The sequence below is a fragment of the Stylophora pistillata genome, chromosome 9, assembly GCF_964205215.1.
Source record: "Stylophora pistillata chromosome 9, jaStyPist1.2, whole genome shotgun sequence".
Classification (NCBI taxonomy): domain Eukaryota; kingdom Metazoa; phylum Cnidaria; class Anthozoa; order Scleractinia; family Pocilloporidae; genus Stylophora; species Stylophora pistillata.
Window position 1 is genome coordinate 3,132,640 of NC_142527.1, and position 16,910 is coordinate 3,149,549.

General features: G+C 38.5%; 2 protein-coding genes across 2 annotated transcripts; one reads left to right on the top strand and one right to left on the bottom strand.

The window, feature by feature from the left end:
• Positions 1-547: 547 nt before the first annotated feature.
• On the bottom strand, positions 548-2,332 carry LOC111344615 (mitochondrial ribonuclease P catalytic subunit). The gene has a single exon (XM_022951858.2). The coding sequence runs from the start codon at positions 2,139-2,141 to the stop codon at positions 738-740; it is 1,404 nt and encodes a 467-aa protein (XP_022807593.2). The 5' UTR covers positions 2,142-2,332; the 3' UTR covers positions 548-737.
• A 69-nt stretch (positions 2,333-2,401) lies between these two features.
• LOC111344614 (exosome complex component RRP45) lies at positions 2,402-15,757 on the top strand. Its single transcript, XM_088732340.1, has 15 exons — positions 2,402-2,518; positions 2,884-2,978; positions 7,620-7,739; positions 8,356-8,458; positions 8,949-9,046; positions 9,675-9,714; positions 10,879-10,961; positions 11,355-11,487; positions 12,179-12,267; positions 12,752-12,864; positions 13,685-13,721; positions 13,959-13,980; positions 14,633-14,786; positions 15,371-15,458; positions 15,544-15,757. Exons 1-15 carry the CDS (start codon positions 2,447-2,449, stop codon positions 15,674-15,676), a joined length of 1,380 nt encoding a protein of 459 aa, XP_088588466.1. The 5' UTR covers positions 2,402-2,446; the 3' UTR covers positions 15,677-15,757.
• Positions 15,758-16,910: the final 1,153 nt, after the last annotated feature.

Consider the following 16,910-nt stretch of genomic DNA (forward strand, 5'->3'; position numbering starts at 1 on the left):
TGGCATGGGTTGCCTAGGGTAAGGGGGGGAGGGGTAGGGGTGTACCTTGAAGCTTTGCAAAGAACAGTGCATAAAAGAGATACTTAATTTAAAGCAAGAAGGAATTCACAACTATTGTTTAACAAAAAGCCAATTTTCCTTTTTCAACAGTAATAGCCTGGGCTTGAAATTGCACCTGTATCGGGCACATTTGCAAATAAAGATTTAACTTTTGTAACTAAAATTTCTCCATTGCTAATGATTTTGCAACCATTTTACAGCCTAGCTTGTGATTAAATTATATTTAACTGCCTTGTGTCTTACGTGTTACTGATTGCAGTAGTTTTATCCAAAAAAATCCTGCAAAATTCAAGTTATATGTGACTTTTATCATTGATTTCTTGCTGACAAATGTATCATGGGTGCACTTTTTCTGAAACCACGCCCTGCAGCGCTCGTGAAATTTCTAGGAAATCTTTGTTTCTAATTTCTGGTTCCAGTAGAAGTAGGTTACTTTTGCAACTAAAATTTTCAAACTTGCAGCTAAACTTTAGCAATTACTCACAAATTGTGACTGAGAATTCTTTTTAATTTCAAGCCCTGATAACATTTACAGAAGTGCCACATGGTGGCATGAATCTCATCAAATATCCACAAGATTAACCTCTTACATTTGTTTACTTGAGGACCTATTTGGTTTTAACTCAATAAACTAGTTTCAATATTTTCCATTTTACACAGCTTTTAAAAAAGTGCATCTAATATAAACTTTTATAACGTTGTGATCTCCTTGAACACCTCCATGTTTCATCAGAAACAGGAAAGTGCCATGAATTCCCATTGTACTGCACCACAGGGTCAACTTTGTGTCTGAAAAATTGCAATTTTTCCTTTTTTTCACTTGTAAAAGTTACACAGTTTAACCTTGCCCATCTTGAGAATGTCCACCCTACTTCTGCTGGAAATAAGAGGCGATGATCTCGGAGTTTATCATTGGTTACAACCTCGACATGTCCCAATCCACTCATAGCTGCGGCATACAAAAGGTACAAATCATCATTCTCAAACCTGCTCACAAAAACATGACAATTAACAGTTCTGAGATCCCTGATTGCTCGATTAAGATACCTCAAGAGTTTCTGAGATAATGAGCCTGTCTCAGATAATACAACCACAACATTCTTCTTTTGCAGGGCAAAGTGACTTGCTACCTCTATAAGCTTGTCTGTATAAGTGATTGTTTCTGCACCAGAGTACACATTCATGGCATTCCAGCCATCTATAATGACATCAAATGGTCCCTTTGCTTTAACAAATGTCTTCAGTGTTTGTATCTCTTGAGTCCTCTGGTATTCTAAATTTCTATCTGTCGGTTGAAAAGTAGACTTTGGCCAAATTTCAATAAGCTTTACAATTTCCTTTTGCAACTGGTGTAAATCCTCTTGAGGTGATTGTTTTATCAACATATGTCCACAGGCAGAGCATTTCCCTGCTTCACTGATTGTGCAGTGCTGCCAAGTCCAGGACTTATGTGGATCACACAAAAGCCAATAGTGAATTAGACGAATTAATCTTACAGGTAACCTTGTGCCCCTTTGTTGAATATAACGAAACACCATCTGTGACGTTTTATAATGACGATGCCCATCAAAATTTTTCCCCTTAACGAATAGATTTTCGCGATTGAGAAGTAGTTCAATCAATTCTCCAAAGTCTTTATTACCTACGCATGTTCTGGTTGGAAAGTTTTGTTGCCTCTCCAATTTCTCCTCGAAGACCTGTAAGGCTCTTTCTATCTGTCCACGCCCTATCATACTTTTTATTACCACGTCATAAGAATCTGTTTCGTAAACCTTGGTATTGACAATGGAACGCACAATTTTCATAGCTTGATCATAAAGTCCCCAGTCGCAGTATGATTTTAGCAATTCGGTTTTGGTTTGAACATCACGGGATTTAGCATATTTTTTGATGACTTCAAATAATCTCACAGCCACTGCAGTATCTCCGTTGCTCTTTGTCTTCTTTTCGCTATCCAAATTTTTGCCGCCTTCAAGGGTCTTACTGGAATGAGGAGCCTCTGAAGACAGAAACGCTCTTTGAAGCGAACACGTGCTTACATAACCAGCTCTACAAAATGATGTCATGTACCTCAGTCGCATTATGGAAGAGGATCTGGTCGCATCACGCTGTTTTCTTGTCAGTTTGAAACTCGAAAATAAGTGATTTCTTCGCAGCCCTAGCCGTAACGCGGCGAAGAAGACAATGGAACAGACACACGATATTTTTTTCTCTAATCAACTCTAATCGACTCTCCTTAACTCTTCCCTCCTCTTCCCTTCATTTTTATTACCTGCATCCTTCGTCCGCAGTTATAAATAATCAGCGGCTATCAAATTAGTGCCAGGTAACTGACAAGTTTCACTTTTCAGTTTGGAACGCCTGACTGAAAACAACCCCTATCGCCATGAAAGCGTCCAGCGTGCCATTTTCTACGTGCGAAAGAAATTTTCTCCTCAAGGGAATCAGATCTGGAAAGGTTGACTGCACCAGATTACTAATTTTTGCTTTCATTTCCCTTTATTTTCGATAATATGTGATTGCTGAAGTTCTTTTGGGCAAGATTTCCGTATAACCCCATACTTCATTATGCATGAAATTCTTCGATAAAAGAAAGCAGAGGCAAAACAACAGATTACCTCTGGGATTACAGCTTTGTTTTTTATTGGTGTTTTTTATTTTCGATAATATGTGATTGCTGAAGTTCTTTTGGGCAAGATTTCCGTATAACCCCATACTTCATTATGCATGAAATTCTTCGATAAAAGAAAGCAGAGGCAAAACAACAGATTACCTCTGGGATTACAGCTTTGTTTTTTATTGGTGTTTTTTATTCAAAAACAGCGTCTAGATGGACGCGAGACTTACGACTATAGGAAACTCAGAATTTCTTTTGGTGTAGACAGAGGACATTGTGAGGTTCAACTGGGTGGAACAAGGTAGGGAAACAACTCATTCTGGATACTTGTAAGGCCATCCCATTCTAAAAATTGGTTTGCAAGTTGAACTTTTGATTATACACATTGCAGTGGTAGATAGTGATAGTAATCAAAGTTTAATGTCTTTACATGGGGCATGGTTAACCATATTGCCCAAGCCAGAGGCTCATGTATAAAATGCAAGACAACAACCCACCCATCTCACCCCAGGGGAGGACATCCATCACACAGTAATCTCATGCGTGGGAAATGAACGTCTCCTACCCCTAACCCTGCAGGAGACGGGACCTCCATTTATTCGTCCCTATCCGAGAAGACTAGAATATCTAAACCATTTCTTGATGTTATAGAAAGGCAGCATATTCTTCTCAATTATTTTAAGACCTTGAAAGTTGGTCCGGCCGGGGCTCGAACCCTCGACCTCCCGCACATCAGTCCAGCGCTCTATCCACTGAGCTAACTGGGAGGTGGATAATGGAACAGCATGGAATGCAATTTCATCTGGAATTGTGTGGACAATTTCAATGGCTGGGGAAAATAGTTATTAGTTAATATATTGCCCTGGTGATAGCCAATTATATTGGTATGTTATAAGGATGACTTATGCTTTTTAAATGGATGCACTACGTTACAGTGAAAAGTGGACCTAGCTAAATGAGTAGACCTGGGCCAAGTTGTTCAAAGAGTAGAAAATGCTATCTTTAACAGGGTGCGACGAAAATGAAAAGATAAGGTTGCCCTTCAGGCAAGCTGTTACTTGAGATTACTAGCCCAAAGGTCTGAGGAGCCAGCCCAAAATTAAATTGTTTATAAAGAATAATTAGATTTATTTAATTATGCAAAATACAAGTAATGATGCGCCAAGCATAGATATAAACCAATTCTTCGTATATTTTGATTCTTGAATGTGATTTTCGTTTTAACTTCAACCTCAAATTAAACAATGTAACAGAAACAACCAGTTTTTACACCTGACCACCAGAAGTTGCAGTTACAACTTGCATCAATATTTTGTGGACGAGAATTCCAAATACAGTCATGTGATCTAATCTTGTGTTTGCAAATGACTGCTTCAGAGTAAAATTTCATTCAAACATGGGCGAAATAATAAAGGAAAAATGACCTCTGCACTTGAATGGGTTCGTTCCTTCAATGTTTATATTTTACCCCATCGACGGTGAAAAATACTATAAATTTATGGAAATCACAACACATTTATTTTTGTGAATGTCATGAATGTTGCGATCATTCAATTAAACTACCACTGTAATCTGAAGTTTGTTGACATTCAATGGAGTAAATTCTCTTCAAAGCTCATCAAGCTGACAAACTCTTCCAGACCTGGCGCTGTTAGCATCCAATAAAAAATAAATACAAACACGCAACTCGATAACAGCGCCAAGTCTGCTAGCTTTTCTCCAAGCGAGTTTTTTCTTGTTTTTTAATTTTACACAAAGTGGGCCTTTTTTGTTTTAATAATGAATTGGCAGCCTTAAAATAGAAACAAGAATCCAGATTTGGATTTTACCAACGAAATGCACCTAAAATTCCGAGAAAATCCACTTAACCGTGACTTGGCTGGAATTTAATTAGACTGATTGTCTCGCACTGCACGCTGTCAGTCAGCAAATATTGTCATTTCCAAAAATATATTTCGGCCGCTTAGGTAAACTGAAAACTTCATGACGTTATTTACGCACACAACTAAAATGCGGCGCAAGACATTGTCATGCTATGATAATTTGGCCTTATAAGGTTGTCCCTTTCCCTCAGGAGCTTTCTGCTATACAATTTTTGGTATAAAAGCTCAATTTATCATCATCAGAACAGAGGAACCAATGGTGGTGCTTGCCCATTGGGCAAGCTGTGATAAGAAAACGCTAGCCCGACAAGTCATTCCACTAGCCCTGGGCTATTGGACAGCACTTTCGTCGCGCCCTGCTTTAACAATTATTCGCCAAAGGCGAGGTGAATATCGTTGAATAATCCCCAAGACGAAGTCGAGGGGATTATTTGACATTATTCACGGAACCTGAGGCGAATAATTGTTTTAGTATAATTTCAGAGCTGAACAACACAGAAATTTCTAAAATCATAACATTTTAGTAACATTTATTAACATTTTATTTTAACATTTTATATAAACTGTGTGGAGCGGTTTATATTGCATCATATAAGGAACCGCTTGACCAATCAGATCGCTGGAGACTCTTTGCTCAGCTCTGAAATTATACTCAATATATAAATGCAAGGGGTAAATCCTTTTTCAGTAAAACACACTGGAGTATCCAGTGAATAGCAATTTGTTAGCGGATAACAATATCCACCTTTTCAACAACCTTTGTCGCATAATCCACACCTCCCAGGACATATACAAAACATGGACTGGGGTCCATGGACCACCCCAATGGACCCGGTCCATGGACCACCCCTATGGACCACCCCTACGGACCACTTCACTGGAACTGAGTTTTGTCGTATCCACAATAGCAGGTACAAGCCATAACAAAACAACCAACTTTCCCCTTCCTCGTGTTTGACTTTTTACACTAAATAAATAAATAAATAAGTAAAAGGATTTCCTTTTACGCGGGGTAGCACGACAAAGTCTTGCGACTGTACATAGCTTGCAATACAGGCGTACTTTGTGGGTACGAGCAATTAATACTCACCTGACCTTTGGATCATTTCAAGACAGCTATCATCTTGGATGAGGGAGCGCGAAGGGGCTGGAGCGAGTTTATGTTATCTGGCAACCTACCCCTTCCAAGGTTACGCTTCGTTTAATATGGAAACTAAATGATTCTGTGCTCTCATTAAAATTACAAGCTATCCATTAAACTTTTTCATCAATATACCTTGATTACAAATTTGTGTTCGTAGGGTAAACTTCACTTATAAGATAAATTGGCTTATACTTATGCATGATAGAGTATAATAAGTGGGGTAGGGGTGTCTTCCCGATTGAATTGCAATTTGGAAGTGTTGGAATTAAAATATTGGGGGTAGAAATGCACTTGATCTTCTGTATCTCAAAATGAGTTTATGGTCTTCCCATTTATGGGGGTGCGATAAATACGAGTCTGTGTTTTTCATACCCTGACCTCCAGTAAATTTTCATATTAACAGGGGCGATCTCCTTTTCAAAAAATTAGGGGTGGTCCATGGACCGGGTCTATAGGGGTAGTCCATGGACCGGGTCCATGGGGGTGGTCCATGGACCCAGGTCCATGTTTTGTATACGTCCTGGGAGGTGTGGATTATGTGACAATTGTGAAATCTACCAGTAGTTGAATTGAAAAAATTCTCACCCACCTGCTTTAATTTCCACCTCTCAAAGGAATTTTACTGTGTCAAGAGTGCCACAAAGCAGCACTAAAACATGATGCCGACTCGAGTTTATTTCATGCATAATTAGTTGTATGACAAACAAATTTTTATTGGCATGCGTGTAATCAAAACCTTGATGGTGACAAAAATAATCCAAGGATATCTGGAGCATCAATAACAAATTTCCAGTTAACACTAGCTTGAGTTGAAGAGAATTTTCCCATTTTAAGGGATTTGTTAGGCCCAGTAGAACTGGAGATATCGATTTTTTTTTTTTGAGAAATCAACAAATCAACATGGTGCTGAATGATTGCTCGCACAAAATGAGGCCACAAATTAGCATTCTGTCAAGTATGAAATGTTATGAATTCTAGAGCCTTTTTGTACAAATTTTCTTTGCTCTTAAGGTGGGGGTTATCCACCAGTGCAGGTAAACTGTTGGCTTGTTTTTTTTCGCCGTATGCAATAATCCGCCAGAGCAGGTAATTGTCTGTGCAGGTAAATGGCTGAAAATTGCGGTATCACATCGACCCTTTAGGGTGACAATTAATTAATTTCTCCTTGCAGTACCACCCCTGAATCAAACATTGCTGTCGTGGGAATAAAGGAAATGATCACTAACTGAGGAAACTCGTGATTGTTAAACATATTCTCCTTGTCAGCACCTTAAGAAATGTGTTGAGTAAAATATGGAGAATATGCATGCTGATATTAGGGTGTAAAGGGTTCATTGGTGGTTGTGAGGTTTTGCTCTTGTATGCTAAACTTCTTGGTAAAATTGAAGAACAGCTCCCAAAATATCTGTCGGCCAACTGTTCACCGACAGTTGGCTGACATAATGAAAACAAATTCAGAAACAAGTAAATAGACTGTCATCTTGGTAAGTTTGAACTTTTGCAATTACCTAAGAGGTAAATTTTGAGTGTGAGGCATTGTTGGCCATATCGATCTTCATTTATGTGAACTTGATGTGTAGTATCTGACTGATGCATTTCATTGCACTGAAATTGGAAGACTTTAGTTATTTAGATTTAGCAATATGAGTAAATTTTTTCAAAGACTCACAAAATTGCACGAGCCCATGTTTTCGTAGTGTTTCTGTTGTGTTTTTGTTGTGTTTTCTGTGTTTCGTTCGTGAACAGTCGGCCACCAGATATTTTGGGGAGCTGTTCTTCAATTTTACCAACTTCTTTGTGATGGTTAGTACACAGTTTTTATTAAGTAATTTATAAGTGAGAACAAAATCAGAGTGCTCTCTGAATTCTGATTGTCACAGCAACAATGAAACACGGCTATATTTGTTTTGGATAGGGTTTTAGCTCAAGTTTCTTGTGAAGTTGTTCAACCAAAGCCAAATAGACCCACAGAGGGCCAGCTATTTATCAGTGTGGAACTTTCATCAATGGCATCACCAGCTTTTGAGTCAGGAAGGTAAGTTAATCATTTCACCCCCAGGAATGATCACAATTAACAAATGGTGAACACCACACCGTACACTATTGAGTTATGGATGCACGCGGGAGGTTGCTAAGCACGAAAGAAGCGTAAGAGTCGCTCGAGGCGATAGCCGAGAGCGACTCTAGCTTCTTGAGTGCTTAGTAAACCTCCCAAGTGCATCCATAACTCAATAGTGTACGCTGTGGTGTTTACCATTTGTTTTATAACACAACATTGATACATTGTAGCTAAAGAGTTCCCTTTTATTTAACAAATCTTACGCGACCAGAAAAAACAAGCGCGCGCGGGAAAATAGTCTTTGCATTTGCTCACGTCAGCAGCGTACACCCATGGGCAAATGGGGGACGCTAAATTGACCAATCAGAGCGCGCGCTTTACTTTGGTTATGTTATAAAGTAATTTCTCTTTACAAAATCAATGCAATACACAACACACAGAAAGATTATCACAATTGTTATAAAAATTATCAACGGACAAATTCAAATTGATTTTAATCAAATACAGACTAACTAACATTGTACATAATGTGTGATAGACAGTTAACTTTTATTATCTTCCCTAATTATCCCCGCTTACTTCCTTTTTTTAGAATGACAGAATTTGGTACTGAACTTAACCGATTTATGGAGAGGTGTTACGTAGAGTCACGAGCTATTGATGTAGAGTCTTTATGCATTGTTGCTGGCGAAAAGGTTTGAATAAATTAAACTGAATTATATTTTTATCTGGAACGTTCTCTGTTGTCAGTTTTACAAAGACCCTCTCTATTTTTAGCCCTTTGATTCCTTAGAATGACTAACATCTAATTTCTCCCCATAACATCACCCCTGAATCACTCATTAAGGTTACCAGAATAAAGGTAATGATCCCCAACTGAACAAGCCACTTGATTGTTAAACAAATTCTCCTTGGTAGCATCTAAAGAAATATATAGAGAACAGTATGGGGAATATGCATACTGATGTAAGGGTGTGAATGGTGAAAGAATAATGTTTGATGAGTTCACTCACCACACTACTTGTGTATTTTTATTTAGGGTCTACTGTCACTTAAAATCACGCCCAATGAATCATGCGTTCTAGAGAAATGAATATTGAACTCAATTGTGTCATGAAAGCTCACTGATTACGTTTATTTTGGAATTATCATGATGAATATCAGCAAATATTTTATGCGATGTAGGTTTGGTCAATAAGAGTTGATGTGCATGTATTGGACAATGGTGGTAACATAGCTGATTGTGCAAGTATTGCTACTATTACAGCCTTGGCTCACTTTAGGTATGGTTTTTTTTAAAAACTTTAAAATGAATTGACTTTTTTTGTTAAAGAAAGATTTTTTTTTATTGTGCTTATGATGAAAAGTATTTATTTTATTGTTTATGTCAATAGTAACCTGAAAAAGAATTATAACAGTCTTGGTGGATCTAGGAGAGGGACCTGGGGGGCCCAGAACCCCCCCTTATTTTTGTTAAAAAAATATATGCAGAAGGAAGAAAAGCCGCCAGTTGACACACACAAAAAAACTGCCCCCCCCCCCCCATAGCTCAAAGTCTGGATCTGTTACTGAACAGTAAAGTATTCAAAATACTCTCAGTGATTTTCAAATGATAGCTTGATTCTTCAATTGATAGTGCTCCAAATAGAGAGACAAATGATTAAAAACTAATTTATTAGCTAATTCTTGGCAAAAAGTTTCCTCTAAAGCAAAGAATCATTTGCCATGTACACAGAAATCAAAGCCTTGACCAGTCTTCAATGCTCAAAGAATTAATTGAAATTTGTTTTAGTTTCAACCAAAGAAATTAACAAAAAATCACCTGAAAATACTACATATTTCTCCCTCTCTGTCTTTAACAAAGCCAAATGTAGCTTTGGCCAGACCTAAAGATATATACTATTTTTTTAGGCGACCAGATGTGTCTGTTATTGGTGAAGATGTCACAATTGTAAGTGTAAAATTGAGGCATGTCACAATTTTTTTTTATGGCCAATACTCACGACAAGAGCATTTGAAAGGATATAAGGCTGATAATAGACTAGTGTATCACCTGGCCATCATTTTTAATCTCCAGAGTGACTTCTATCTGGATATGATGTTACTGCTAAGCTAGATGTACCTTAATTTCTGGCCGTTTACCCGTGGGTAATCTGTTGATTTTGCCTTAAACACATGCCACTGCGGGTAATAGGGAGGTGCGGGTTATGTGACAATTTTGAAATCTACTGGCAGTTGAATTGAAAAAAATTCTCACCTGCCTGCGTTTCTACCTCAGATGAATTTTATTGTATTAAAAGTGCCTCAAAGCGGCACGAAAACATGATGCCGACTTGAGTTTATTTCACGCACAATCATTTGCACAACTAACAAATTACTATTGGCATGCCTGTAAACAAAACCTTGATGGTGACAAAAATAAACCAAGGATAACCACCGCATCAGTTACAAATTTCCAGTTAACACTAGCCTCCGCTGGAAAGAATTTTCCCGTTTTAAGGGACTTGTCAGGCCCAGTAGAACCAGAGATATCAATTATTTTGAGAAATCAACAAATCAACATGGTGCTGAACGATCATTTGCACAAAATGTGGCCACGAATTCGCAGAGCATTTTGTAAAAAAAATTTCCTTTGCTTTTAAGGTGCGGGTTATCCACCAGTGCGGGTAATCTGTTCACTTTATTTTCACTGCATGCAGTAATCGACCAGTGTGGGTAATCAGCCGTGTGGGTAAATGGCCGGAAATTACGATACATGAAAAAATCTTTTTATCTGCAGAAACTCAAGGTGGCTGCTATATTACAAAGATCAATCTTAGCACTGATGATAATAATGATTTTGATTTATCAATATTATTATTATTAATTAGAATGATTGTTTATTAATTCTGATGATGATAATGAGGATGATGATGGCAATATTTAGTGTGGGGTTATCTTGCCATAGTCTTGTAGCATAATGCTGTAGAAAACTTAGTAAACATGGAGTATTTATAGGCCTTGGGAGTACTGTGTAACTTTTATTTTTTAATCTAAAGTAAAATATCTCCACAAAAGTGGCCAACCTCAGGCCTTATAGGGATAGTGACATACTCTGTTTGTGTCATTTCATCAGCACTCCCCAGAGGACCGTGATCCAGTCCCACTAAGTATCCTTCACATGCCAGTCTGTATAACATTTGGCTTTTTTGATGAAGGGTAAGCTGATATTTCATGTTTTCAAGCATTTCTGTGTGTGATAATGATATGCAGCATTTCTTTGACAATATGATAGTAACATTCAGGCAAACCTGCGTTAAATAACCATTCAGACTATCAGACATATGGTATGACTCTAGCAAAACAAATACCTTGGGTGGCCTTCTAACTAAATGGTCACAACTTTGTCAGCTTCGAGTTTCAGAGAAGCATCTTCTTATTCTTCCAAAACAAGGTATGAACCTTTAAATAAAAAAAAAATTCCAGAAGCATGTGTCGCTATGATAGCTATTTTAAGGAAATCAGCATTTCTGAAATAATGCTGCAAATTTAAAAAGAAAAAAAAAACTATACAAACATTTTTCCAACTAACTGTTCAATTATTTTTCCTAGACAACTGTTGCTTGTAGATCCAACAGATAAAGAGGAAGTTGTAATGAATGGGAGAATGATCATGGCAATGAATATTCACCGTGAAATCTGTGGTGCAGTGATGGGCGGTGGGGTCTCGTTAGAATCTGAACAGGTGCCTTTTTGCCTTTTTGAACTGGTGCCTTTTGTCTGATATCAGTATTCTCCAGAGGTGCAGACAGCAGGCGTTTTTGCTAGTTGCTCATTTCTGAAGCAATGCCTTTTTCAATTAGATAGGTGCCTGTCTAGATCTGAAGTAAACTTAACCTAAGTTAATTTTTCCATCTGACTGGCTACTAAAAAAGATCTGGAGAACACTGCTGGTATCATTCTTTCCAAAATCTTTCAGAATATTGTATGATCTGCCAAAGGATTTTAGGAAGGGTTTCATGGATTCCCACCCAAAGTCATTGTCCTAAAAATTCTTTCAATTTCTTTCAAAATGCTTTAAAGAATTTTTTTTCTCCAGAGAAATCTTAAGGTTCTGGTAGTAATCCTCAGAAATACCTGAGATCCTAGTTCTTTGTCCCATGCTCACGACAAGACAAAGAACATCTTACTCTATTTCTTTACTGAGCTCAAAACTTGCCATCTTTCTTGTTCTTTACCTTTTCTATTTTTTATTTCTTATCTGAAATCTCAAATAATTGTCATAGTATAATTTAACATTAACTTTGACTCATCACTTTCACTTGTTACCTCAAATGAAAGATTCAGAAGAGAGATCAAAACATTCAGGACAATTTTGTACTAAAAATTTTGCGTTGTGAATGATAGAATATGATTTGAACATGATGCCTTTTTAGATCCTGAGATGTTCCAGGATTGCATCAGTAAAGGTCACTGAAATTGTTGCTCTTATACAAGAAGCATTGGAGGAGGATTCTAAGCAAAGGCAAGTGTGCTAATGGTAGTGATATTAGAATAAGTTCTGGAGCTAAGTGTTCGGTCAGAAACTGGTGCCCAGTGAAACCTTGTCACTTCTAAGAGTGACTGGGATCTTACGAGGAAAGCTCATAAATCACAAGCCAAAGGTGAGTGATTTATAAGCTTTCTGAGTGTTCTCCCAATGTCCCAAATGGCTTTATCACGTTATAGAGCCCCCAAAAATGTGATCTATTGCTTAAATAAGAGCATATTTCAATGGAGTATTTTAAAAACAAAACCACAATTACTACTGACAAAAGCCATGCTTAACAAGGTAAAAAGTCAGAAAAGAACTGCTGAGAAGAAGTCAAGATAAAAATACCTAAGGTAACCCATGTAACAATTTTGAGGGTGGAAGTTTGAGTGACCAAGTTCTGATTTGTGTAAGTTTTTGTACTACGGTATGTTATTTTTTTGTTTTGTTTTTGTTTTTGTTTTTGTTTTTTAACCAGAGCTCTTGGAAAAACGGGATTATTGGAATCAGATACGACACCATCTATTATTACCGTGACGTCAGCCGATGAGTCTGAGGTGGATATTAGTGAGGCTGTGGAAAAAGTGACAGGTAAAAATTGGGGACTTACCCAATAGGGGAGTAGGTGTAATGTAGTGACAAGACTGCTTGTGTGCCACAACTGTGGTGCTGGCTCAACTCTCATTTCCTATCCCTGCTCAAAAATTGAGGGGTTTTCCTTCTGCCACAAAAAATCACAAATCTACCAAACCTATTTTTCCTAGAAGAATAAACACAAAAAGTGTAAGACTGAAAGAAAGGCAAAGAAATCACAAGCACCATGGTTGCTATTGGACAGGGATAAACTAGAATTGTTGTCGAGTAGATATGGATGCATAGTAGCCCGTGGGAGGATGAGGTAGATGGCAGAAGTTAAGCTGTAGAAAGAGAAAAATAAAATAGAATAAGCTTGACCTAGGATAGTAATGATAATAATCTTTATTTTAAGAGGGTGACACAAATTACTTTTGAAAGTATTCTCCCTAGTGGCCCTCTAAAACACCCACCCATCCCACCTATCCCACCCATCCCACCTATCCCACCCATCCCGCGCCAGGGAAGGACATCCATCACACAGTAATCTCGTGTGTGGGAAATTAACTTCTCCTATCCCAACCCTGCAGGAGACGGGACCTCCATTTATTTGTCCCTATCCGAGAAGACTAGAATATCTAACCATTTCTTGATGTTACAGAAAGGTAGCAAATTCTTCTCAATTATTTTAAGACCCCGAGTGTTGGTCCGGCCGGTACTCGAACCCTCGACCTCCCGCACAACAGTCCAGCGCTCTATCCATTGAGCTAACCGGGGAGGACTTGAGAACGAGAACGAGATTAAGAAGTAATGCATTATTTTACTATTTGCCTCACAGAAAGACAGTATAACGAGACGACAACCATTGAAGAAAAGTATCCTTGGAAATTATAAGTCATTCGTAAATTATTCTTGCTGTATAAATTCATTCCATTTTTTGGTCTTTGTAGTCGTTGTAACCTTTTTTTTTTTTTAGTAATAATGATTTAATTGCCAATGTGTGATTCGTCTAAGACATCTCTAGTATTTCTTAGTTTCATTAAGAAAAAGTATAAAATACAGAGAACTTTCTAAAAGAGCCTCTAGACTCCTTGACAATAATAATCTTGCAGTCCGTGGGGAGCACAGTTAAAGGTAATCTTTTAAATGCGCAATTCTCAATTGTTTGTCGAAAACAATCTGGGATTTCATTGGTTTTGTTCTACTTCGTTATGTGATCATCGGTCCAGAAATTTTCACCATCTTTTTTAACCAATTGAGTTCAAACTAAAACCAAACGCGACTGCGTTTTTCCGCCTTATAAGCAGTTCGCTCGTTTTTCCTCTGCGGTCTCATTAGCTTTTGGTGATGATTTCCAGCGCTCCAAATCCCAATTTGATCTTACAACAATGAACGAAAAGCCGCCCCTTTTTATAGAGCGCATTTCGATAGACGGTCGTAAAAGCAAACGCAAAGTAATTACAGGAGCAAATCAAATGATATGAAAAGCTCACAAGGAGCCGCCAATGAGAACGCAGAGTAAAAACTAGCAAAATGCTTAAAGCGCGGGAAACGCAGGTGACCAAGCCGCGATAGTTTTTACTTTTGAATCTGATTGGTTGCCAGGATGAGGCGAGTTTTCTGAGCCAGTCACAGAGGGAAATAGGACGGGGTAATCCCGGAATATTTTCGACCCTCAAGTGAAAATTTTCCTCTGTATCACTGCTTAAATATCCCACCTATTTATCTGCGAATTTGTTTGTTAGTTGGTTGGTTTACATTTTTTCGAATTGTTTGCTTCTGACAGGGACCGGGTACTGCTCAAATTGGCGAAGGAGGAGTCGATTCTTGGATTGTTTTAGATGAAACCGATGAAGAAATGGAAGAAAGTGAAATAATTAGCGAGAAAAGAAATAATGAATCTCCGACACCAGTATCACAGCAGAAGAATGGCGGCAAAGGTGAGGGGAAAAGACGTGGAACTTTATACTTCGAAAGCGAGCGTGTCCAAGTTTCTGATTTTCCTAAGGCTTTTGCGAAGACCAGATCTGATTGGTTCACCCCGGTGAACCAATCAGATCTCGAAATAGAAATGTAACGTATCTTTCTCACAAGTGCAGGAGTGAGACGACCAATGCCACAGGCTGAAAATCATGTAATCGTTGGCAAGCGCGGGAAAATATACTCCTGGTTCCAAGCGCGTAGAAAACATGCAAGCAGTACTAAGCGCTGGAGGATATGCAAGTACTAGTGGTGCCAAGAACGGGGAAGTTTGTCACTGGTCCAGCTGCGAGGCAACCGGTGCAAAGTGTTGGAAAATATGTCACCAGTGCTAAACACACCGGAAAAACATGCAACTAGTACGAAGCGTAATGAGACATGCAACCGCTGCCAAACGCGAGAAAATATGCCACTTCCAAGCGTATGTAAATAGCGTTCGAGCTCGTAAAAGGAACCAGGCGAAATTTGAACCGAGCAAAGCCCCACACAGAATATACTTTGAACGATCTTTAGAGCTACTGACTTCGTTTTGTGTTTGTTGCAGTCGTTCACTTCATCGGGGGAAGTGATGACAGCGAGGAGGAGGACGTTGTGATACTGACTGCCGAAAGAAGTGATGTGGTTCAGAAGAGGTATGTTTGGAGTCAAACGGAAAAGTTTGTGGAAAGGCAAAGTTATAAAATTCTTTGTGAATTCTACTATTCTTTTCTTCTATAGCTCCCAGCCTACAAGTACCCTGGACACCTTAGATTTGAGTAGGGCGTTGAAAAGTGACAGCGAAAAGATCAGTAACAGCAAAAAGAAAAAGAAGAAAAAGAAATCTGGAAACAGAATATCGCAAACATCTTAGTGATTTTAAGCATAATCAGTATATGTAAATAGCTATTAGACCTTTTCTAAACAAATAAATATCACACATAGTCTGTATAAACCGGCTTCCTGTCGTAACTGACGAATGGACTCCCACCGACCTGTCTCTTTCGAGGGGCGTTGCCAGCTGTGGGGGAGGGGTCGAGTATGCATATCACCACTTCTTCGTTGAGAACAAAGTAATGAGGTAATAAAAATACAACCTGTCGTTACTCTAAATCCAAGTGAGACGTATTAAGTGTTATGGTCTGATTATTTAAGCTAATCGCTTCCATAACACTTGAATTTGAGGTTGAAGTGGTCACTTGATTTTAGTGTTGAGCCTTCTGTTTCCTCGAATCTGTAACTTTTGTTTGTTATGAGTTTGAAGACTTTACTACGGCGTCATTTACAGCGAAATTGTATATTCAATTTTATTTATGTTTTTAAACCTTTATATCAGAGATTGGACTTAAGCCTTTTGTCAGGAAAGGATTTTTTTATCAGTGTTATCACCCTAGCTCAGTTGAATCCATGCTTGATACTGCGTACTTCAATATAACATGTAACTCACTCTTCCAGCGAGCTTAGGGTCTTGTGGAGTTTTAAGCCTGAAAGGTATTTTAAGTCTGACCAGTGACGATCGACTTTAGAGATGAGTCTCGCAGCCATTAAACATTTCGAGAACATCGACTAATCATTTACCTTATCTAATTTAAACGTTTAGCTACGCGATAGACAATACTGAAACGTCATAAACTCCTCCGCCACGTCATAAATACAAACGATTTGTTTTGCTTGCGTGGTAACGGCAGAGAGTGCATGCAGGCGCGCGCGTCAGAAACTATGTAGATGACATCGAAGAATTCTTGTCATCGAGATGTCTTGCAGTACTAAAACTGGAGTGAAAGTCCTCAAGCCTGGTGATTTGGAAGGTGCGCGGAGCCCTGCGAACAAAAATTCGGAATATGCCGGTGAGGGAAAGGCCGAGAATGGAAGAGGGTATTTTGTCTTGTCACGACTATTTAACTGCGGAACGAAATCTAAAAAGACGCGTGTAATCGAAGTGAGATCAAGTAGTCCGGCTGTGTCGTAGAGCATGGATGGAGTACACTGTGGTCCAGATTAGTACATGCGATGATTTAGCATTTATGAGGAGACGAATAATGGTTTTAAATCGCAAGGACAAGAATCTTTTGGACGTAAAAATGGTCCAGCGTTTTTTGGAGGAGTTC